General features: G+C 40.2%; 1 protein-coding gene across 6 annotated transcripts in view; it reads left to right on the top strand.

The window, feature by feature from the left end:
* Window positions 1-11,374, top strand: part of patz1 (POZ/BTB and AT hook containing zinc finger 1) — a 67,908-nt gene extending 56,534 nt beyond the window's left edge. For 2 of the 6 annotated variants that reach the window (XM_072243770.1, XM_072243764.1), the window contains 3 exons: window positions 604-1,084; window positions 4,734-4,811; window positions 8,881-11,374. In XM_072243770.1, the coding sequence (XP_072099871.1) occupies window positions 604-1,084; window positions 4,734-4,811; window positions 8,881-8,899 (578 nt within the window). In that variant the 3' untranslated portion in view covers window positions 8,900-11,374. Of the gene's footprint in view, window positions 1-603; window positions 1,085-3,906; window positions 7,803-8,880 lie in introns of those variants that run through there. The other 4 variants (XM_072243768.1, XM_072243769.1, XM_072243767.1 and 1 more) reach the window with 4 other exon arrangements.
* Window positions 11,375-24,641: the final 13,267 nt, after the last annotated feature.

The following is a 24,641-nucleotide window of genomic DNA, read 5'->3' as shown; positions in this document are numbered from 1 at the left end:
TTTTCAATACTCGGAACTCTTATGATATTGAACTGTTGTCTTGTCTGGCCTTGTAGATTCCCCAGTTGCTCTGCTAATGACACAGAGTAGATGTGAGCGAACCTCCGCTCAGCTTTAACTTCTGTTTTGCTCTCTTCTGGCTTCTGCCTTTTATCTCGTTTTCAGAGTCTGGCTGGCTGAATTGGAATTTTAAGTTACCACATTGTGTGCACTGTATTTCTTGACATTCTGTCATCATTTTAGCTGCTTATTACTTTCAGAGAGTGCTGAGATCAATAGACTAGGCCTTTAGGTTTGGGTTCTAATTCTCTGACACAAACAAATGCTGGTAAATTATTATTCCAGGAAATTATCATTGTTTTAAGCAAATCCTGCTTTTTGTAATTTCTTGATTGAAATATTATTAGTCAATGAGTTAATTGTGTAAATTAATAGAACAGCTTTCATTGGAAACAGGTTCTTGAAATGAAAGATGTCTTTCAGTCTGTAGTCTCATCAAAATATTGATGAAGTATGGTAGCTCTGGGTAATGAAATTAAGCATTTGCTTTGTTTCTGAATTTCCTACCATGAAGTACTGTAATATTTTGTTGTGTTTTTGCAGATGGTGAGATAGATGGGCTGAAGTGCCAGCATCAGGACCTGCAGGACAACTCTGACTCCTTTGCAGATCTCTCAGATATCAGTGACCTTAAGTCTCCTCTGAAACATGACCAGGATGAGTCTTTTCAGTGTGACCTCAACAATGGGAAAGTTAAAGTTGAGACCAATGCTGAATTATATGCAGAACCGAAGAAGTACACCTGCCCAGACTGTGGCTCTGTCTTTAAATCAAAGTCCTACCTGAATAAGCATATGCTAAAGGCCCATGTCAAACCCAGTGAGGGAACACTGAATGACTTGCCTACTAGCCTAAGCTCACCCTTTTCAACCCATCAGAACATGTCCCTTTTGGAGTCATTTGGATTTCAAATTGTGCAGAATGCGTTCGGCTCAACTTTGGCTGATCCTGATCCTGATCCTGATCCTGATCCTGGTCCAGACCAAGAACACAAGCAGAGTGCCGAGGACCCTGCTGACCAAAAGTGAGATCTTATTCAAGAGCAACTCCTCAAATTATAAAACATGGTCAGGGTTGAGAAGCAGCGATCAGAATGATCACATTTTTTAAGACATCCAAAACAAACACTGCCGGTTGGGATGGGATTGAAAAGCTAACAGTACCTTTTGGGTGGTGTGGTCTGTACCAACATGACTATCAGATTTTGTGTACTCCAGGACATTGCCTTTCGCAAATGATGATTCCTTGCGCAGTAGGTATCAATTGCCCTAAATCTTGGATGCAGCAGGTGCATTTGTTACCACATTCAATATGTGAATTGGGGGTTGGCTCCTGCAGCTGATTTTTCCAGTTGACAGTTTCTGATCAGATTGTTATAGTGATACACCTCTATGCCAGCTAGCTAGTGTCTTTCCGATGAAATTTCTTAAAAATGAGCAATTTGTATTTTTAACATACTAAAAATATACCATGATGTCTTTTTAATTTAGAAAGGACATTATGGAATGAACTAGATAACAGGTGTTAAAATCATTTGAGTAATAAACAGATTTTTAAAAAAATAAGTAATTGTAACTTCAGATCCCAGAAGGAGAATCTCTTGCAGAAGCCATTGATTCTTATTGGGTACCCTCTTACAAAGACCTAGGTGCACAACAATCAGAATTATCTGAGTGCTGTAGTTGATAGAGAGTAAAAGTCAGAGTCAGCCATGGATTGACATGTAAAGTAAGAGACAGCCAATTATACATCTGTACTTAGTATCAGGCAGCATTTGTGAAAAGGGTGAAAAACACAGTAAATGTTAGTTCTTCATCCTGAGATTTTAACATTTTTTCCTGTCCATAGATGCTGCCTTACCTATTAAGTCTTTCCAGCATTTTCTGTTTTTATTTTGGATTTTCAACATCTGCAGTATTTAACTTTTGATCAGTCTATTGCAACCCCTTTATACTTTTAAAAGAACTTCTCAAAATACAAACATCTTTGGCACAGTTTTAACTGATAGCCATGTGTGTTTGTGCTGGTTATTATTTGGTATATATGACTAAGTTGTGGAAAAATGTATCTAGATGACTTCAAAAGTAGTAGTATTCATAAACACATTTACAAGTACATTGAGATAATGATAAGCCAAGATTCCACAGACTTGCATTTAACTGCAAAGTAAACTGACAAGTTTCTAAATGAAAGTTTTCTGTGGTCATTAACTACTGGCGGGTGGAGGGAGCCTCAAGTCCTTTGTCAGCATGCTACAATGTTTTGAGGTTTAAACATTTAGAAATCCAATACTTTTTAAAAGTATTTTGTCACTGAAGCCTTTTAACACACAAAAGCTCTTCAATCTAATTTGGTGTTTAATGAAACCAGTTTAAGTCACCCAAAGCCTCATTCTTGTATCATTTTCCTGTGCATTGTAACTGCCGTTTTGATCTTTTGATATTGGACACTAATCTCTTCAGAGTAGTGAATGACTGCATTCCAAAGGGATGAAAGAGTTTTGTTGAATACATTATATTAATTAAAGTAATTAGTGGAAAAAAAGAGAATCTGGGTTGGGAGCTGGAGCATTTTGTCCAGCTTATGGGAAGCCTGATTGGTCATAAAACGCTTGAAATATGTAGAAATAAGATGTGTGGGACAGGAAAAGGGCTGTTAGACACAAGTCAAAGTCCTTAGAGACAGTTGCATCAGACTTTCAATTTGTCGATCACAGGGTAAATGTAGCTCTCGGAAATTATTGATAATTTATTGATTAGCAATGGGGTGAAATTGAGCTCAATGATTTGTTAAAGAAGTTATGTGATGCTTTGGTAAAATTACCGTTGGTAAAAAAAGAGGAAGAATGAACTGAATTTAATTGATGCTTCTATTCTAAATTTTGTACATCATGTTTTCAGCTTGAGTTGTGCATCTAAACAATAAGCCCCTGTTTGAGTGCAGCAGAACTAAAGGGTGCAGTGTAAAGAAATGATTGTTACTTAGTAGTGTGATTAAAATTAGATGTTTATTTGGCTAACGTGAAACCATCTATTCTCTTTACAGTAGAATGATCATAAATGCATTAAAATTTACAGACTTGGCCTCACATTAAAATTAAGATGCAAACTGAAACTCCTTGGGTATGGTGCTCATTCTAATTACCAGATTAATGATTGCATCCAGACGATGGTCATCTTAAGTCATGGAGTTGCTTGTCAATTAGATTTGGATTGGTTGCTCCAGAATCTGGACATGAAGGGGAAGAGGGTAAAGTGTGGATATCTAACCTTGTTTGAGTGCTTTATTTGTTTGGCTGATTATGTTGCTGTGAATCTAACAGTTGCAGTAAAAGCTGCAGCACTTGAAGAGAGGATTTAAGGTGGCGAATCAGCCTGGGAGAACTGGAGGGTGGGGTAGGGGCACACAGGTGGTTAGTGAGAAGAAATCAAGTGAGAGAAAAAATAACTTTAAAAATAGTATTTCAAAGGAACACTATGTTCACAAGGTCTATAACTGTAAGTATCCCCAAGCTGTCTTTCAGCACCAGAACCATATCCAAAGCTGATCAGACAGAGGGGTCGCGGAGGTGGCTCAGATGCCAATTAAGCCTTGTTACAAGAGACCGGTTGTATCTTTAAAGAAATCCAGGTCCAAGTGTAGTTTCCCCATCTTAGCTAGTATAGCTGAATCATTAACCCTTTTCATTCAAGTTTCTGTGATTTATTTGGATGGGATGAAAATTCTTTTGCCATCTCTACTTTTGTGTTTAAGTTAATGTTATAGATACGTTAGTAATATGTGGTTATTTATCCTGTTTTGTCTTGTTTTCTAATATATATATATATATGTATATGTTTCTTAAAGCTTTGTGCTGGGGAATTTTCTACTTGGATGGTTCTGAGTTTGGAACACTTCATCAGGTCGAGTCTGGCATATACACAGCAATGTTTTTCAAATAAAGCATTTTCCCATCTATCAGCTGTTCTTGCAGCTTCTCTGAAGTAGACCCAGAGGCACCTTGAAGGACTAATTGATGGTGTTATCAAATATCCTTTCAGTTAACAGTGTCACACCCTGCAGAGAATGAACATATTCTATGTCATCTACATTAAAGCTACATATTAAAGAGTAGGGTACACATAGCTAATTCGTTCCCTTTCTTTGCCTTGTTTAAGTGTCTAAAACTTAAGAGTTATCCTTCACTTATCACTGGATTGAAAGTAACTTAATTATCCCAGAAATAGTTTCCAATAACTGTTCTGTTTAGATTAAGATTTATCTGGTCTGTTTACATTTCAAAGACTAATTTATTGTTTATATACATTATTCATTTTTATGATGTCACATTTTAAATGCCACCTGTTCAATTTCCAGGTTTGAGCCTTTTGTCATTAACTGGTAGAAGCATTTCAGCCTAATGGTCATATAGGTGAGAAAAATGATCTTACAGTCCTGATTCCTGATTCAGTGACCTTTGGAAACTACCTTGGGTTATTGAGTGTGTTGATTAATTATTTTTATTACAAACACTGGTAAGTACATTGCTAACACTTATCACAGAGAGGTGCAGCACAGAAACAGGCCCCTTGATTCCCAAAGTCAGTCAGCAGATAACACTATTTCTACACTAATCCTGTGTTTTTTCTATTCTCCAACATTCTCATCAACTACCACTCGATCTACACACTCAGAGCAGTCTGTAGAACCTACTTACCCACAAGCCACATGTGGGAGGAAACTGGAGCACCTGGAAGAAAGTCACAGTCATGGTGAGAATTGAACCTGGTTCTTCAGCGCTATGAGACAGCAGCTTTACCAGCTGATCATTATGCAGTGATTTTGCTCATGTGGCCACAGATCAGGTTTATTAGGTCTCATCCCAGTTAAGGTTAATGCCACTACTCAGTGTCTAGGTTCACAAAATAAAACCCAGAGTCTACTGTAACCCCCAAATCAGTGCCTTCATGAATAGAGGAAAGAACAGCACTGAGTGGAAACAGTATGATCTGTATTAAAGCAGTTAACAAGTACAGGTTTTTCTATATTGATTGAATCTTTTATATAATTGGAGAGAATGGAAAATAACTTCTAATGAAAGGTCACTGGCCTGGCAAATAGATTCTCTAACTTTTACCACAGGTGCTGCCCGACTATTTTTAGTATTTTCTAGGGTTTTTATTTCAGATTTCTATTATCTAGTTTATGTTTAGCTTTTTTTTATTATTACTTTCTTGGATTCCTTTTGTCAAAGGAGGTGCTTGATTAACAAAAATTAATGATCATAGATGAAAAGTACATTTTTTCAAATAGTGATGTACATTGATAGGAATAACACAAAATATACATTTAATCAAAAAAGCCTTTTTTAACCTTTGACAAAGCAACAGTCTGGTTGTATAGCCATGGATGTTACCAAAGAAATGGTGATCCCAAGTTGTGATTTAGTCTTGCTGGATTTTATTTAAGCTTTGCTCAAACAATGATATGACAGCTTGCAAAGTGATGTTTTCTCAACTCCTATTAAGCATTTGGTAGACTAATTTGCAGGTGCCGTATCATTTATAAAGCACTGAATAACAGAAATAAGCTACTTAAAAAATCTATAATGACCAAATAAGTAAAGAGGTAGCAGACATATTGTTATGAAGTCAAAGATCTAACTTCAGGAGAGTTTCCTTTGGCCATAGAGTAATGAGGTATTGGATACTAAAGATCTTTCCCAGGATCCAATTCTGTATGTTGCATATTTAAGGTTTCATAAAATTTTGTAGTTTCCTTTTAATCATATTTGTATAAAAATGCATTCAGTATTTTTATTCCCCTTTTTTCCAAGTATCCAGAATTTGCTTTATGAAATGTAATAAAAAAAATTTGCTGTACCAACAGTACTTTGATCTGATCTCAAATATAGCAGCCAAATAACAAGAGTTTATCAAGTGAGTTTGATCCTGATCTTTGCCAAGCCAGTTGGTCTCAGGTGGGTGACAATACGATGGCAACAAATGAGCTTGACTCTCCTTGGCTGGAAGCCTAGTGGGTGACAGCACCTATTTCTGCTAGAAAACATGAGTGCACTTTTGAAGAAAGAGGGCAAAGTTGACAATTCAAAAGAAGAGAAATCAGACCTGGGGCACATTTAAAGCATAGAAACTCTGCAGTTTCTGAACACTGCTTCACTAGTCTGACAGTTTCTTTGTCACCATGACTTAAATAATTCTAAAAGCAGGATGACATTATTTACTTTTTGTCAAGATTTAAATAATTGGGACATCTAAAATTTTGATTGTTAATTCAGGTTTACAAGAGAGGACCTGTAGCAGTGAAACAAATTATTTGGTGCAGTGTGTCTGTGATGCTGTATGTGCTCCATGTAAGCCTTGTGTCACCCAGATTCATCATTGTAAGCTATTCCTATCTACTCACAGATGTAACTTCCTCTGAAGTACTTCTGTGCATGTAACTTGGTAGCACGTTAATCACTCTGGATAAAGGAGGTTCTCCTGATTTTTTTTTAAAGATTTATTAATGAGTAGTTTACCTATAGAGTTCAAGATTTGACATCCCCCTGACATGTAGAAATAGCTTCTGTACATAAGATATATACTGTGCCAGGCTTAAAAGTCTGCAAGGCTAAACCTGAGCATTTTTCATTAAATGGTCAAGGCCAGTGTCTTCAGCCTTTTCCTGATGGTCTCTCAGTTTTGGCACCATCAGTGTACTTTTTTTAATGCACCTTCAGTACCTCAATATATTTTTGTTATGTGGGTATGGGTGCTGTAAGTATTGCAGTAGAAGTTTAGTTTAACCTCTTTGCTTGGGGCTTATCAGTGCACACTTTTTATTGTTCATCTCTGGAATTGTATCTTAAATTGTGTGGACTTTGGCGTCCAACACTAATGGAAAAACAAGACTCTTAAAAATCGGTATTCTGCCACTACTAGAGGAACAAGATATATCAACTGTTATTTGTTAGTGGGAGACTAACTTCTGTGTCAATAAATTGCAGATTTAACATAGAAAATACTGGAGGAACTCAGCAGGTCAGGACACATGTATGAAAAGGAATAAAGAGTCGCTGTTTCAGGCTGAGAGCCTTTGTCCTGATTAAGGGTTTCAGTCCAAAAGGTTGGCTGTTCATTCTTTTCCGTTGATACTTCCTGCCCTGCTAAGTTCCTCCGGCATTTTCTGTGTATTACTCTGGATTTAGGGCATCTGCAGAATGTCTTGTGTTTTGAGTTGCAGGTGTAAGTGACTTTGTAAAAAAAAAATGAAATCCTACAATATTGGTTATTTGATGCTTTCCTTATAAACGCTGTGGGTAAATACACACATTAAATGAGGGTCTGATACAGAGCCCATGAGGCTTTCATTGGTTAGGATGTCATTTGGTGCTACATGGAGCTGTATAAAACAGGTAGGCTCTGTGGTTGGCCTCAGCCTGATTGGTACTAAGTTTCAGTTATCACAAAAGAAGTAATAGAAATGCTGTAGTTAGTTTCCTTTCTTCAATCCAGGAAGGAAGGTTCCACGTCATTGCTACCCACTCATTGACACTTAAGAGCTGCATGTGTGTAAACATGCCAAGAATAGGGTGAGACTTGGCAGCGTCGCCTATTCCCTCTGTCGTTGATTATCTCTCCGTTGACTGTAATGTGGGCAATAACTAAACTTGAGCTGAAGTCCAAGAGATCCCATCAGATATTGAGGGAAGTTGTGGTTATCGTGTAGAGTTGGGGTGGGGGGGGGGGTGGGAGGTTAAGGTGGTCAAGAATAACAGCATGAGGGTAGGGGTGATGTTACAGAACAGAAAATGCCCTTACCCACTCACCGGCTTCCAACGTCAAGATAGGATTTGTGCAACCAGTTACATTTTGTTAAGTACTCTGCTGGTTATTGAGGGTCCCTACAGGTGAAATCTATGCTGAACCTTTTGGAGATTTGTTTCTTAGCAGTTGTCAATGGAAGCAGTATCTCTTGCCCTCCGCGTCCTCAGAGTTTTCGTGTTTGTGCTCAGCAATAATATTGAACATATTGCTGATGGTAAGCATGTTGTTGGAAACGGACTGTACAATCAATATGGTATGGACTTTGCCTAGCACACAAACAAAATATTCAGTCCTCCAAACCAAGTGGTAGGTTTGCAGACTCAGCACAAGTACTTCCATTTTTCTTTTGATACTCAGCCCCATCCCCTTTACTTCCTGTTTCTCAGCAGCCTGCCTTATCTTCTGATGTGGCTGGTCCTTTGATACCATGCAGTTTGCCAGAGGATATGAATAGTCGTTTAAGGCTCAGAATCAGGCAGTTGGTTTCCACCATGCCTGGCTCCTTTAAATGTGTGTTCCCAATAGAAATAATTTGCCTCACTTAGAGCAACTACTAAGCAGTCACTGAAGCTACAGAATTTCACATAGCTAATTAAAACAATATTTGAAGGCTAGTGCAAAAAGCAAGAGGGAGATGGTAGTTCTGGCACCAGCATGTACAGTACCCTAAACTGGGAGTGTTTTTTTTCCAAGTGTTTTTGCCAGAAAGGAAATGTACAATAGTGTGAGTTCAATAATTCTTAACATATAAAGTAATTGATAGGTGGATGGGAAGTCACAGGCACTTAAGTACCAAACGTCTGAATCATTTTATATACCATACCTGAAACTTACGTTCAGTTAATATCTTAAACTGCTTGTTTCCTGTGCTCCACTTGTGATGTGTTCAGGTTTAGTAGAACATAATAAATTTCTAGGGTGTGAGCTTCAAGGCTCCATACAAACATATGTGTTATATCGATCATGTTACTATTAAGAAATTTATTGGCTTTTTCTTTTCTACTTTATTCAGTACGATGTACACACCCTGATGATTGCAAAGCTGCTTGAGAGACAAGCATTTGTTTCCGTCTATATTGGCCTCTAAACTGTAGAAAACTGAAGTAGATGATGTAATGTAATCTGTTCAATATTTTTATACTGTGGACGCTGGGAAAAAGGAGGATAATGAATTCAGATGGTAGTGCTCATGACCTCCTGAGGAATTACCTTTAGTTTGTGTTTCCATGTAATTAAAAGCAAATTTTTAATATGTTTAATAATTGTCTGTGTCTTAATTATTTAAATGTCTTAAAATGCTGTAGTTGTGAAATATTCAGTATATCCCACGGATGAGACCATCATTCACAACACAGATTGAGAAGTTCTGGTGCTCAGATCATCCAGCTACTCCGTTGATCCCATTAACGTGGGTTATTTTTCAGACAGGTTATAACAACAGTATATTTTTTGGGTTTTTTTTGTTGTCAAGTTACTGCTTAAATGTTGAGTTTTAGTTCCATTGGCATCTGCTGCATGTTCACTTATGAACAGTGCAGTGTTCCCTTGCAGTATTCAGTAGAGTGTAAAGTAGGCATGTCGGGATTCTTCAATTTAGCTGAAGGCACCACTCAGTTAAGTTGTTGAATTTTCCCTTTCAGGCTTGGGCTGTGTGTGGGGAGTGAATTTCAAACTGGAACACAGGGCTAGTTTACAGAGTTCAAGCAGATCACGCTGCTACTGCGAGCAGCCAGGTTAAAGAGTGCATTGATGTCTTTGTAAGCTTTTATGTTGTCCACTCGGAGGGTGGTGCTTGCTGATTCCTATAGACCTATCAGGAATGGAAGTTTTGTGGTAGTTGAGATGGAGGTGTTGTCTTGTGTCAGATGCCTTGCATTCTCGACCCTGGTCAGGAGCATGGGCTGGCACAGAGCAGACCATTCTGCAGTTATGCCAGGCAGGTGTAACTCAAGTAAAACGTGCAGTCACGTCATTTAAATTTTCACAACTTCGTGCAGCTAAGCTACACAGCACTGTTCCAGCACCATATTGAAGGCCTGGTTAATTTGCGGTAAGATTTACAGTGCTTTCTGTAGTAACGGATCAGAAATTACAACCACAGCTTCCATTGGTTTAAAAACTGAATGCATCATAACTGAAAGGCTGTTTTCCAGAACATTAAACCAGGCACTTAAGCGACAATTAAATCTCTCCAGTTTCTTCCACAGACGCAGTTCCCCCTGCCCCAATTAAAAACTCCATCTGCTGTATTAATATAGAAAACGCCTACAGTCAGAGTTCTTCATGTCAGTCAGCCCCTCCAGAGGGGTGATTCATCACTGTGTATTAGTGGTTATACTTGGTTTCTGAAAGGGTAAAAGAACTGTCAGAACTAGCTTACTTTTGTAGCAATTCAATTAATCATTTCAGTCAGTTTATTAGGATTGTTGAGGGACTCAGGAGTGGAGGTGAGGGAGTTTGGTTTGATAATGTGGTTACTGCTGGTCAATAGGCCACACTGCACCAGTCAATGCTTGGATGCTGTGAACAGATGTAGCTGTTTCTCATTAAGGACAATGGCATTCTGATCATCCCTTCACTTTAGTGCAGTGATACCACTTCCTAAAGTTTAACCAGGAGGGAGTGCCAGTGCATGTTTAATTGTGGTGTGATTATTATGTTTACTATCCCTCCCCTTCATCACTCATCCATTGTGATAAATCAGTAACTCCCCAATCTGTTTGTCTCTGTGGGTTGCTTCTCAAAATGCAAGGTGGATACTTCCAAGCAGGGTATTCTAATTCCTCCTCCCAGGGAGAACCGAACCAGCACAGCAACTCGCTAGCAGCAAAGATACAAGTACCTGAAGGAGCTCAGAGAGTGGTAGTAAGCACTCCACGTGTCATTGGGCTGGATTTTCAGAATAGAATTCTTGGGTCAACTAAAATCTGGACACGCAAATGATACTAATGAGCAAGTGGGTGATATTTGACGGCTTCTCAAGAAGTTCAGAGAGAAAGTTATATAATTTTGTTTTCTCTCTCACCTTTTCTGGATTTGTCTGATAACAGTCTGCTGAAATACTGCTAGCTGTAAGAGTGTTTTAGCCATAAATGTGTAAGGAATCAAAACAACCTGATCACACTGTAGTTCAGCACCTTTATCTGTTGTTAAACTCTGATATTGAATATGTGGTGACAACACATAAGTGATGCAGCTCAGTTACCATGTGCCTTCAATGGGATACTTATAATGTTCACTGGAGTACCATTTGTAAATGAGAACCTGTTCAGATTTGTTTTTGTATCATTTTCCCCAGGCATTCTGAACTGGATTTTAAAACTAGCGGTGTTATCTTGACCATCTGTAACAAAACTACAAGTGTTTTTGTTTGCATTTTGTAAGGTGACTGAGTACATGCCAATCCCACAGGCATGTGTTGCTTTTTTTTTTGTACTAGCTTGCGAGTTAAATTCCCTGAATTGTGTATTTACAGGATGGGTGTAATATGACTTATTAATAAATGTCTAGAGCAAATACAGTGTGCTTATTTCTTCTCCCAGTGGATTAAGTGTGGTGTTGCTCAGTACTCATCGATCTTCTATTTCCCTGTCCCTCTAATTTTTCCCTTGTCCCTGAACTGCACCTCTCTCATCACCCACTTTCTCTTGCTCAGGTGCCTGGTGTGTTGTTGGAGGGGTGAAAGACTATATTCAATGTATTTGGAGTTAGGCCACCCCATGGTAACTCCTGCACCATTTTTTTCCTCTGACCATTCAGCTCATATCTGTTGTTTGTCTCAATGACTATTATCCTCACTTTCCAAATCAAAATCAGGTTTAATATCACTGGCATTTATTGTTTTATGGCAGCAGTATGGTGCAATATATTTTTAAAAACTATAAATTACATAAAATTATAATTTTGCTTTCCCTCTGTTACTCTTGCCTTCCTAAGAATAATCTTGCTGCTTTCCTCGTTTCCTCTAAGACAGTTGAGTTTGCTGTTGAAGTGCTGAATCAGTATCTTTTAAGGCCAAAGGATAATATGGATAAATTTGATAACCAGTCACAAAGCTTCTGTAGTCAGTTGTACTGTTGTCATGGCAGAGTTGTTGCTGGCAGGGTATTCTATTTTGTTACAAAGGGATGGGGAGATTTTGAGTTAGGGCAGGAGTAGGGGTAGAAAAGCTGGAAGTAGGAAATGAGAAATTCAATTTCAAGTTTATTGTACACTGCCAAATCCAGACCAAGGTACACAGCACAATCTATGCAGCTCAAACACAAAATAAAGTAATATTACCATAAATAACTTAAGAAATAATAAGCCTTTATGACATAAGAGAAGAAAGGGGGAGCACCAGTAGGATATATACCCTGTACCAACTTCTGCACTGTTCAGGAAAGTCATGGTTGCATATCCCTCCATCTCCCTGCCCTTATCCCATACCCCTGATTCCGTTCATTTAGCATCCGATTATGATATCTTCTCCCCATACCATTTGATATGCTGACTGATCAAGAAACTATTAACCTCTGCCTTAAATACTTGCCTCCACAGCCATCTATAGCAATGAATTCCATAGACTCACTACTTACTGGCTTAAAAAGTTCTTCCTCATCTCTGTTCTAAATGGGCATCCTATTCTGAGTCTGTGCCCTCTAGTCTAGACTCCCTCATTATAGGAAACATCTTCCAGGTCTATCAATATATGATAGGTTTCAGTGAGATCCCCCATCGTTCTTCTAAACTCTAGTGAGTACAGGCCCAGAGCCATTAAACACGACTCATACATTAACTCTTACATTCAAAAATCATTCTCATACTCCTCCTCTGGCCCCTCTCTAATGCCAACACATCTTTTCTTAGATAAGGGACCCAAAACTGCTCACAATGATCCAAGTGCCTTATAAAGCCTCAACAATGCATTCTTGCTCTTATGTTCCAGTCCTCTCAAAATGTATATTGACATTGCATTTGCCTTCCTTACTACCAACTCAACCTGCAAGTTAACCTTAAGGGAATCCTACACGGGGACACCCAAGTCTCCTTGCACCTTTGATTTTTGAATTTTCTCAGTTTATAAAACTATTTATTCTTTATAACAAGGTGCATGACCGTACACTTCCCTACGCTATATTCCATTTTCTACTTTGTGCGTTCTCCCATTCTGTCAAATCCCTCTGCAGCCTCCCAGCTTCCTCAACACTAGCTGCCCGTCCACCCATTTTCACATCATCCACAAACCTGGCCACAAAGCCATCAATTCTGTCATCCAAATTATTTGCATATAACCTGAAAAGAAGTGGTCCCAACACTGGCAGCCAACCAGAAAAGGCCCCCTTTATTCCCACTTATTGCCTCCTGCCAGTCAGCCAATCTAAGTATGCTAGTATCTTTCCTGTAATATCATGGGCTCTTGTTAAGCAGCCTCTAAATCTCATTTGTCTATCCTGCCTATTATTTCCTCAAAGAACTCCAACAGATTTGTCAGGCAATATTTTTTCTTAAGGAAACCATGCTGACTTTGACCTATTTTATCATGTGCCACCATGTACTCTTGATAAACTTCCCTTAATAATGGACTGAGGGAGTGAGGACACCCAGCAGGACTAAAAAAAACAAGACCTGACAAAGGGGGGATGATCTCCTTGTGAGCCAACAGCCATCTTCCGTGGAAGAGATTAAAGCCTCACCACGTAGTTACGAATTGTATGCTATGCACCTAGTTAGAAGAGGTATCATGAACTTGGGCGCTGCGCCGTGTGCCTGGACCTGCCCAAGGAAGGGCCAAGCTCGAAGAAGCAGCCGCGGCTGGAGGCCGACAGGGCCTCGGGCGCGAGTTCGACAGCAGGCGGTGCCAAGGCGGCCAGCAAGAACAAACTGGAGGAGACTGTACTCGGTGCTGTCGCAAGATCAAAGGAGATGGAGGTGCATAGCCACCAACCCCGGATTCGGGACGGCACCCACTGACTGACTGAATAATGGACTGCAACATCTTCCCAACCACTGAAATTGGGTAACTGGCCTATAAATTTCCTTTCTTCTGCCTCTCTCCCTTCTTGAAGAGTGCAGTTTTCCATTATGTATCCAGACACTAAGCATTCACAATGATTCATCACTCTTTGCGATTTGATGCACTGACCAACACAGATTATTGCCAAGAGGAGCTGTACACAATGCCCAGGCGAATTTTCTATCCGTTTTATTTCTTTCCTCTAGGAGTAATGATTTTGCATCTAGATTTTCTGGGCTACAGCACTTATATCCTTCTGTGTTGTTATGAGATTATTTGACCCAAGAGAGCAAACCATTAATCCAATTTACCAACCCCCTCTTCCCCGCGCCTCTTTTCACATTCCTTATGTACCCACTTTGTTTGGAACTTGTTACTCTCGTGCCCATTTGCTCCCCCTTGGATTCTTTTTGCTGTTAACCTACACTAAGAGATAATTTGCATTTGCCAAGTAATCTATCAGCATGGTTTTGGGATGTCAGAGATGACTTGTGTTTGCAAGAGGATGCAGAAATTCCACATGGAAAGCAGCCAAGCTCAGGGTTGAACTGCATTCGAAGAAGGAGTCTGAGAGACTGAGTGAGAGTGCCGAGAAAGATATTTTTGAAATTTTCGTTATTTTTTTTCTCCAACGGCGTTCTGAGAGGCGGGACTGCGCAGGCGTGTGACGTCGGGCTGTGCAGCGCGGCAGATTTAAAAGGAGCAGAGCCTCATAGAGCGGGCAGCGTCATTTGCGGGCGGCGGAGTGAGCCGGGAGCAGAGTGAAGGCTTAAGGGCTTCGGCTCAACGGGCTTAGGTGGAAACGGGCGAGTCGAAGAGGGTTTGGTATTTATTTTCTGTTGTTATTTGAGGAGAGGGGCAGTATGAGGGTGAGGGCAGTTTGCTGTTCTCGGTGTCGGATGTGGGAGGCCCTGGAGTCTCCAAACCTCCCGGACATCTACATCTGCACCAAGTGCATCGAGATGCAGCTCCTAAGGGACCGCGTTATGGAACTGAAGCTGCAGCTCGATGACCTTCGTCTGGTCAGGGAGAGTGAGGAGGTGATAGAGAGGAGTTGCAGGCAGGTGGTCACACCAGGGCCACGGGAGGCAGACAAGTGGGTCACGGTTAGGAGGGGGAAGGGGAAGAGTCAGGTAATAGGGAGTACCCCGATGGCTGTACCCCTTAACAATAGGTACTCCTGTTTGAGTACTGTAGGGGGGGACAGCTTACCCAGGGGAAGCGACAGTGGCCGTGCCTCCGGCACAGAGTCTGGCCCTGTAGCTCAGAAGGGTAGGGCAAGGAAGAGGAGGGCAGTTGTGATAGGGGACTTGATAGTAAGGGGGTCAGAGAGGCGATTCTGTGGACGCAGTCCAGAGACCCGGATGGTAGTCTGCCTCCCTGGTGCCAGGGTCCGGGATATTTCTGATCGTGTCCAAGATATCCTGAAGTGGGAGGGTGAGGAGCCAGAGGTCGTGGTACATATAGGTACCAATGACATAGGTAGGAAAAGGGATGAGGTCCTGAAAGGAGAATATAGGGAGCTAGGAAGGGAGTTGAGAAAAAGGACCACAAAGGTAGTAATCTCGGGATTACTGCCTGTGCCACGCGACAGTGAGAGTAGGAAGCGATGAGGTGGAGGATAAATGCGTGGCTGAGGGATTGGAGCAGGGGGCAGGGATTCAAGTTTTTGGATCATTGGGACCTCTTTTGGCGCAGGCGTGACCTGTACAAAAAGGACGGGTTACACTTGAATCCTAGGGGGACCAATATCCTGGCAGGGAGATTAGCGAGGGCTACTGAGGTGACTTTAAACTAGAATGGTTGGGGGGTGGGAATCAAATTAAAGAGGCTAGGCGTGAGGAGGTTAGTTCACAACAGGGGGATGGGAACCAGTGCAGAGAGACAGAGGGGTGTAAAGTGAAGGTAGAAGCAAAAAGTACTAAGGAGAAGAGTAAAAGTGATAGGCCGACAAATCCAGGGCAAGCATTAAAAAGGGCCACTTTTCAACATAATTGTATAAGGGCTAAGAGAGTTGTAAAAGAGCGCCTGAAGGCTTTGTGTGTCAATGCAAGGCGCATTCGTAATAAGGTGGATGAATTGAAAGTGCAGATTGTTATTAATGATTATGATATAGTTGGGATCACAGAGACATGGCTCCAGGGTGACCAAGGATGGGAGCTCAACGTTCAGGGATATTCAATATTCAGGAGGGATAGACATGAAGGAAGGGAAGGTGGGGTGGCGTTGCTGGTTAAAGAAGAGACTAGCGCAATAGAAAGGAAGGACATAAGCCGGGAAGATGTGGAATGGATATGGGTAGAGCTGCGTAACACTAAGGGGCAGAAGACGCTGGTGGGAGTTGTGTACAGGCCACCTAACAGTAGTAGTGAGGTCGGAGATGGTATTAAACAGGAAATTAGAAATGTGTGCAATAAAGGAGCAGCAGTTATAATGGGTGACTTCAATCTACATGTAGATTGGGTGAACCAAATTGGTAAAGGTGCTGAGGAAGAGGATTTCTTGGAATGTATGCGGGATGGGTTTTTTGAACCAACATGTCGAGGAACCAACTAGAGAGCAGGCTACTCTGGACTGGGTTTTGAGCAATGAGGAAGGGTTAATTAGCAATCTTGTCGTGAGAGGCCCTTTGGGTAAGAGTGACCATAATATGGTGGAATTCTTCATTAAGATGGAGAGTGACATAGTTAATTCAGAAACAAAGGTTCTGAACTTAAAGAGGGGTAACTTTGAAGTTATGAGACGTGAATTAGCTAAGATAGACTGGCAAATGACACTTAAAGGATTGACGGTGGATATGCAATGGCAAACATTTAAAGGTTGCATGGATGAACTACAACAATTGTTCATCCCAGTTTGGCAAAAGAATAAATCAAGGAAGGTAGTGCACCCGTGGCTGACAAGAGAAATTAGGGATAGTATCAATCCCAAAGAAGCAGCATACAAATTAGCCAGAGAAAGTGGCTCACCTGAGGACTGGGAGAAATTCAGAGTTCAGCAGAGGAGGACAAAGGGCTTAATTAGGAAGGGGAAAAAAGATTATGAGAGAAAACTGGTAGGGAACATAAAAACTGACTGTAAAAGCTTTTATAGGTATGTAAAAAGGAAAAGACTGGTAAAGACAAATGTAGGTCCCCTACAGGCAGAAACAGGTGAATTGATTATGGGGAGCAAGGACATGGCAGACCAATTGAATAATTACTTTGGTTCTGTCTTCACTAAGGAGGACATAAATAATATTCCAGAAATAGTAGGGGACAGAGGGTCCAGTGAGATGGAGGAACTGAGCGAAATACTTGTTAGTAGGGAGGTGGTGTTAGGTAAATTGAAGGGATTGAAGGCAGATAAATCCCCAGGGCCAGATGGTCTGCATCCTAGAGTGCTTAAGGAAGTAGCCCAAGAAATAGTGGATGCATTAGTGATAATTTTTCAAAACTCGTTAGATTCTGGACTAGTTCCTGAGGATTGGAGGGTGGCTAATGTAACCCCACTTTTTAAAAAAGGAGGGAGAGAGAAACCGGGGAATTATAGACCGGTTAGCCTAACGTCAGTGGTGGGGAAACTGCTGGAGTCAGTTATCAAAGATGTGATAACAGCACATTTGGAAAGCGGTGAAATGATCGGACAAAGTCAACATGGATTTGTGAAGGGAAAATCATGTCTGACGAATCTCATTGAATTTTTTGAGGATGTAACTAGTAGAGCGGATAGGGGAGAACCAGTGGATGTGGTATATTTGGATTTTCAAAAGGCTTTTGACAAGGTCCCACACAGGAGATTAGTGTGCAAACTTAAAGCACATGGTATTGGGGGTAAGGTATTGATGTGGATGGAGAATTGGTTAGCAGACAGGAAGCAAAGAGTGGGAATAAACGGGAACATTTCAGAATGGCAGGCGGTGACTAGTGGGGTACCGCAAGGCTCAGTGCTGGGACCCCAGTTGTTTACAATATATATTAATGACTTGGATGAGGGAATTAAATGCAGCATCTCCAAGTTTGCGGATGACACGGAGCTGGGTGGCAGTGTTAGCTGTGAGGAGGATGCTAAGAGGATGCAGAGTGACTTGGATAGGTTGGGTAAGTGGGCAAATTCATGGCAGATGCAATTTAATGTGGATAAATGTGAAGTTATCCACTTTGGTGGCAAAAATAGGAAAACAGATTATTATCTGAATGGTGGCCGATTAGGAAAAGGGGAGGTGCAACGAGACCTGGGTGTCATTATACACCAGTCATTGAAAGTGGGCATGCAGGTACAGCAGGCGGTGAAAAAGGCGAATGGTATGCTGGCATTTATAGTGAGAGGATTCGAGTACAGGAGCAGGGAGGTACTGCTGCAGTTGTACAAGGCCTTGGTGAGACCACACCTGGAGTATTGTGTGCAGTTTTGGTCCCCTAATCTGAGGAAAGACATCCTTGCCATAGAGGGAGTACAAAGAAGGTTCACCAGATTGATTCCTGGGATGGCAGGACTTTCATATGAAGAAAGACTGGATGAACTAGGCTTGTACTCGTTGGAATTTAGAAGATTGAGGGGGGATCTGATTGAAACGTATAAAATCCTAAAGGGGTTGGACAGGCTAGATGCAGGAAGATTGTTCCCGATGTTGGGGAAGTCCAGAACAAGGGGTCACAGTTTGAGGATAAAGGGGAAGCCTTTTAGGACCGAGATTAGGAAAAACTTCTTCACTCAGAGAGTGGTGAATCTGTGGAATTCTCTGCCACGGGAAGCAGTTGAGGCCAGTACATTGGCTATATTTAAGAGGGAGTTAGATATGGCCCTTGTGGCTACGGGGATCAGGGGGTATGGAGGGAAGACTGGTACAGGGTTCTGAGTTGGATGGTCAGCCATGATCATAATAAATGGCAGTGCAGGCTCAAAGGGCCGAATGGCCTACTCCTGCACCTATTTTCTATGTTTCTATGTTTCTATTCTCTGGAGCTGTGATGCAGTAGCATTTTCTGTTTTTCCACAATACCCTGTGATATCTAGTCACCCTTCAACTATTTCAAGAAATAACTGCTGGACTGAAATATTTTTTCTTTATTTGTGCTATTAATTTGTCTTTCTTGTTCTGTCATTTTGCAATTTTACCTCCATGACCTTCATTCCCAAAACCCATCAGCCTTGTCAAACTTGTTGATCCCTATCACGACTGTTTCTTTAAATATATAAATTCAATCAACACACAAAAATGCTGGAGGAACTGAGCAGGTCAGGCAACATCAAAAGAGGGGAATGAACAGTTGATTTGCCTTGCACAACACAAACAAAAGCTCAATGATGTTAATTATTTGACATTGTACTCTGGCCACTTTAATTAGGTACACCTGTACACCTTGTTATTGCAAATATCTAATTAGCCAATCAAGTGGCAGCAACTCAATGTTCAGACCCAATATCAGAATGAGAGAGAAATGTGATCTAAGTGATTTTGACTGGAATGATTGTTGGTGCCAGATGGGGTGCTTTGAGTATCTCAAAAACCACTGATCCCTTGGGATTTTCACACACAACAGTCCCTAGAGTTTACAGAGAATAGTGCAAAAAACAAAAAACAAAATCCAGTGACGGGCAGTTCTGTGGGCAGAAATGCCTTGTTGATGACAGAGGTCAGAGGAGAATGACAGGAAGGCAACAGTAACTCAAGTGTTACAACAGTGGTGTGCAACTGAGCATCTCTGAACATACAACACATCAAACCTTGAAGTCGATGGGCTACAGCAGCAGAAAACTATGAACACACACTCAGTGACCACTTTATCAGGTAGCTAATAAAGTGGTGATTAAGTGTATTTGGCCACAACCTAGTTTAAGTGACACAAATGCAAAATGCTAGAAGAACTCAGCAGGTCAGGCAGCATCGATGCAGAGGAATAAATAGCCAATGTTTCAGGCTGAGACCCTTCATCAAGATCTTGCGTGTTGGCCTTAAATGTTGACTGTTTATTCCTACAAAACAGGAGAGATGGATGATGGCTGGTACTAGGACAAACCATCAATCTCCCTTGTGTACACCAATCCCCTTCTGGATACCTCTGGGTGTATCCTTTTGCTGGGTAGAAAATGTTGCTTATTTTTTTGGAAACACTGATGTCTGGAGTGAGGCTTCCTTCACCCTACATCCTACTAAATCAGTGGCAAATAAAGTAAATTTATTATCAAAGGACATATGTGTTGCCATATACCACCCTGAAATTCATTTTCTTGCAGGCATTCACGATAGACACAATAGAATCACTGAAAAACTGCATGCAAGGTGGGCAAAGTGTGCAAAAGACAACAAACTATCCAAATACAAAAAGAAAAAGAAACAAAATAATAAACAAATAAATAATACTGTAATCAATAAATATCGAGAACTTGAGTTGAAGGTTCCTTGCAAGTGAGTCCATAGTTTGCAGATGAGTGACCATATACCCTCCAGTTCAAGAGCCTGATAGTTGAGGGGTAATAACTGTTCCTGAACCTGGTGGTGCAAGTCCTGAGTCTCCTGTATGGCAGCAGTGAGAAGAGACCATTACCTGGGTGGTGGAGAGAAGGTCCTTGATGATGGATGCTGGTTTCCTGAGACACTGCTCCTTGTAGATGTGCTCAATAGTGGGGAGGACCCTACCTGTAATGGACTGGGCTGTATCCACTACTTTTCATAGGATTTTCTGTTCAAGGGTATTGGTGTTTCTATACCAGGTTGTGAAGCAGCCAATCAATATTCTCTCCACCGTACACTATTTGAAGCAAGTTTTCCAGTATCTTCTGTGGACAGCTAGAGATGTAAAGTAAATTTGTTTGTGACTATAATGCACAATTTTAAAAAAAGTAGATTTTTTTTAATTGCAGAGTTTTAATCTCTGCAGCAGTTGCTGTGATCTATGTAACTGTGACAGTTTTCTCTAGTTATGTACACACTGATATCCCACAGGTGAAATGGAGGGAGGGAGGGGTGTCTCCTGCATAATCTGTGAAAGATAGTTACAAAATGAAATGGATTTCAAAAGTTGAAAGTACATTTCTTACTGAAGTATGTATACCATATACAACCTTGAGATTCCTCTTCTTGCAGGCAGCCTCAAAACAAACACAATTCACAAAAAAAACCCACAAAGACTATCAACTGTCTAATGTGCAAAAAAAACTTGCAAGCAATGAAAAAAATAATCAAATAATATGCAGACCACGAACCACAGAGGCCACAGCCATGGAGCCAGTTCAGAATTGAGGCAAGTGAAGCCTGTCCAGAAGCCGATGGCTGCAGGCCTCAGCACTGAGGCAAGTAAGACATGGAGTAGGGATCTGAACAACAGTTTGTCCTTCACCCTCAGTCTCCACACTTTAATCTTTTTAATCTGTCTCTGCGCTTAATTTGGGCAAACGTCGGTTCGTTATCCAGTCTCGGGCCCAGTCCCTGCCTGTCAATTCAACAATACCTGCACTACTTTAATTGTTCTTTTCCAATATTTTTATTACTAATTTTACATAAAAGAATACAGAGTACAAGAAAAAAAAATCAATACATTATACTAAATTGCATATAAAGACTCCTTACCCTATATTCATACAAATTGATTAATTCGTAACATTGAGATATACTGATTTTATTAAATAAGAAAAAATCTAACCCACTACCAAGACCGAAGCTGATTAGTAAAGAAAAAAAGGAAAAAAAAATTATTCGTCATCATCTGTGCTTTAACAGCAAATCAAAGGTTTTGAAAATAATTCAAAAAAGGTCCGCACAATGTTTGAAAGTCTTGGCTAGATTCATAAATTGAACATTGAATCTCCTCTAAATTTAAATATGACAACACATCACGTAATGAACAGCCTTGTCTAGTGCCACGTTGAAGCTTAAATGATTTGGAATTATGAGAATTAGTGATAACCCCAGCAGAAGGAGCTAAATAAAGTAATTTAATCCATTGAATGAAAACGGGTCCAAAATTGAATTTTTCTAAAGTTTTAAATAAATAATTCCATTCAACTCTGTCGAAAGCTTTCTCAGCATCCAGGGATACCACACATTCCGATATCATGTTAGAAGGAGAATAAATAACATTTAATAACCGATGAATATTAAAGTGAGAATATCGATTTTTGATAAATCCAGTTTGGTTATCAGAAATGACAGATGGTAAAATATTTTCAATCCTATGGGCCAAAACTTTAGATAGGATCTTAGTATCAACATTAAGTAAAGAAATTGGTCTATAAGAAGAGCATTCAGTTGGATCCTTATTCTTTTTAAGAATAAGTGAAATGAAAGCTTCACAAAAAGATTGAGGGAGTCTGCCCGACTTGAATGAATCCAAAAAAACTGAACATAAATGAGGTAGAAGCAATGAGGAAAAGATCTTGTAAAACTCTCCAGAAAATCCATCTGGACCCAGAGCTTTCCTCAAATGTAATGAGCACACAGCCTCAACAATTTCCTCAAAAGAAATAGGTTGTTCCAACAACTTTCTGTTGTCAGCAGAAATTGTAGGAATATTTAGTTGGTTTAAAAAATTGTTCATTGCAGTGTTATCCTTAGAAGATTCAGAACTATAGAGTTTAGAATAAAATTCTCTAAAAGTATCATTTATTTCTAAATAATCAGTCGTCCTATCACCAATAGCTTTGCATATTTCTTTAATCTGCCGTTTAGCTATAAAGGTTTAATCTGATCTGCCAATAATTTACCTGTTTTATCTCCATGAATATAAAATTGACTTTAATCTTTTAGGAGTTGGGTTTCAATTGGATAGGTTAAAAGGTCATATTTAGTTTTAGTTTCAACATGTCTTTTATATAAGGCAGGTTCTGGAGCCAAGACATACTCTTGGTCTAATTGCTTCAGCTGATTAGCTAAATCACTTCTCTCTTCATTAGCTTTTTTCTTAATACTTGCAAGTATAAGAAATAATTTGTCCTCCAATATACGCCTTAAAGGCATCCCATCTGATAAGACTAGAAGTCTCTTCTAATGTATTCTCTTTAAGAGTAATTTGTCTCTCCAAAAACTTTTTAAAAAATCTTTATCAGATAACAAAGTTAAATTAAATTGTCAAAACCTATTTGTTTGAAGAAGACCAAGGAGATTTAAAGAAAGGAGCACAGGAGCGTGCTCTGAAACAGCAATCTGTTTATATTCACAGGATCAAACTGATGGAATCATTTCGCTAGCAATAAAAAAAACAATCCTGGAATATGTATGATGGATGTGAGAGAAAACGAATATTCCTTGTCTACTGGATAAAAAAACGCCAAGCATCAACAATACCACATTTCATTAAAAAAGATTTAATAAACACAGCTGATTTATTTGGTATCATTAGTTTAGAAGATGAACGATCTAAAGCTGGATCTAAGCAACAATTAAAGTCTACACCCATCACCAATGAGTACAGACTTAGATCTGGCAAAAATGAAAAAAAAACACTCAAAGAAGCCTGGGTCATCTATATTCGGAGCATATACTTTGGCAAATACCATTAGTTTGTTATTTAGTTTCCCTGATACTATAACAAACACCCATTAGTATCAGAAATTATACTTTATACTTTATACTTTATTGTCACCAAACAATTGGTACTAGAACGTACAATCATCACAGCGATATTTGATTCTGCGCTTCACACTCGCTGGATTACAAATATTAAATATTAAAAATATTTAAAATAGTTAAATGAGTAAATATTAAAATTTTAAATTATAAATCATAAATAGAAGATAGAAAAATGGGAAGTAAGGTAGTGCAAAAAAAACCGAGAGGCAGGTCCGGATATTTGGAGGATACGGCCCAGATTCGGGTCAGCATCTGTTCAGCAGTCTTATCACAGATGGAAAGAAGCTGTTCCCAAATCTGGCCGTACAAGTCTTCAAGCTCCTGAGCCTTTTCCCAGAGGGAAGAGGGATGAAAAGTGTGTTGGCTGGGTGGGTCGTGTCCTTGATTATCCTGGCAGCACTGCTCTGACAGCGTGCGGTGTAAAGTGAGTCCACGGACGGAAGATTGGTTTGTGTGATGTGCTGCGCCCTGTTCACGATCTTCTGCAGCTTCTTTCAGTCTTGGACAGGACAACTTCCATACCAGGTTGTGATGCACCCTAGAAGAATGCTTTCTACAGTGTATCTATAAAAATTAATGAGGGTTTTAGGAGACGGGCCAAATTTCTTTAGTTTTCTCAGGAAGTAAAGGCACTGGTGGGCCTTCTTGGCAGTGAACTCTGCTTGGTTGGACCAAGTCAGGTCATTTGTGATATTGACCCCGAGGAACTTAAAGCTTTTGACCTGTTCCGCTTGCGCACCACTGATGTAAATTGGGTTGTGCAGTCCGCTACTCCTTGCTGACGTTGAGAGATAGGTTATTGTCTTCGCACCATGCCACCAGGTTCTTAATTTCCTCTCTGTATTCAAACTCATCATTACCTGAGATACGGCCTACAATTGTGGTGTCATCAGCAAACTTATATATTGAGTTTGATGGAAACTTGGCTACACAATCATGGGTGTACAGTGAGTACAGCAGGGGGCTGAGTACACAGCCTTGTGGGGCACCAGTGCTCAGAGTGATTGTAGAGGAGAGCTTGTCCCCTATTTTTACAGCCTGGGTCCTGTCTGTGAGGAAGTTGAAGATCCAGCTGCAGATCTGAGTGCTGAGGCCCAGGTTCCAGAGCTTAGGAATCAGTTTATTTGGCATGATGGTATTAAAGGCAGAGCTGTAGTCAATGAAAAGGAGCCTTACGTATTCATCTTTATTCTCCAGGTGTTGTAAGGAGGAATGTAGGGCCAGAGAGATG

This window comes from Mobula birostris, chromosome 25, assembly GCF_030028105.1.
Source record: "Mobula birostris isolate sMobBir1 chromosome 25, sMobBir1.hap1, whole genome shotgun sequence".
Lineage (NCBI taxonomy): Eukaryota > Metazoa > Chordata > Chondrichthyes > Myliobatiformes > Myliobatidae > Mobula > Mobula birostris.
Note: the sequence above shows the minus strand (reverse complement) of the source record. Positions and strands in the feature narration are given on the sequence as shown.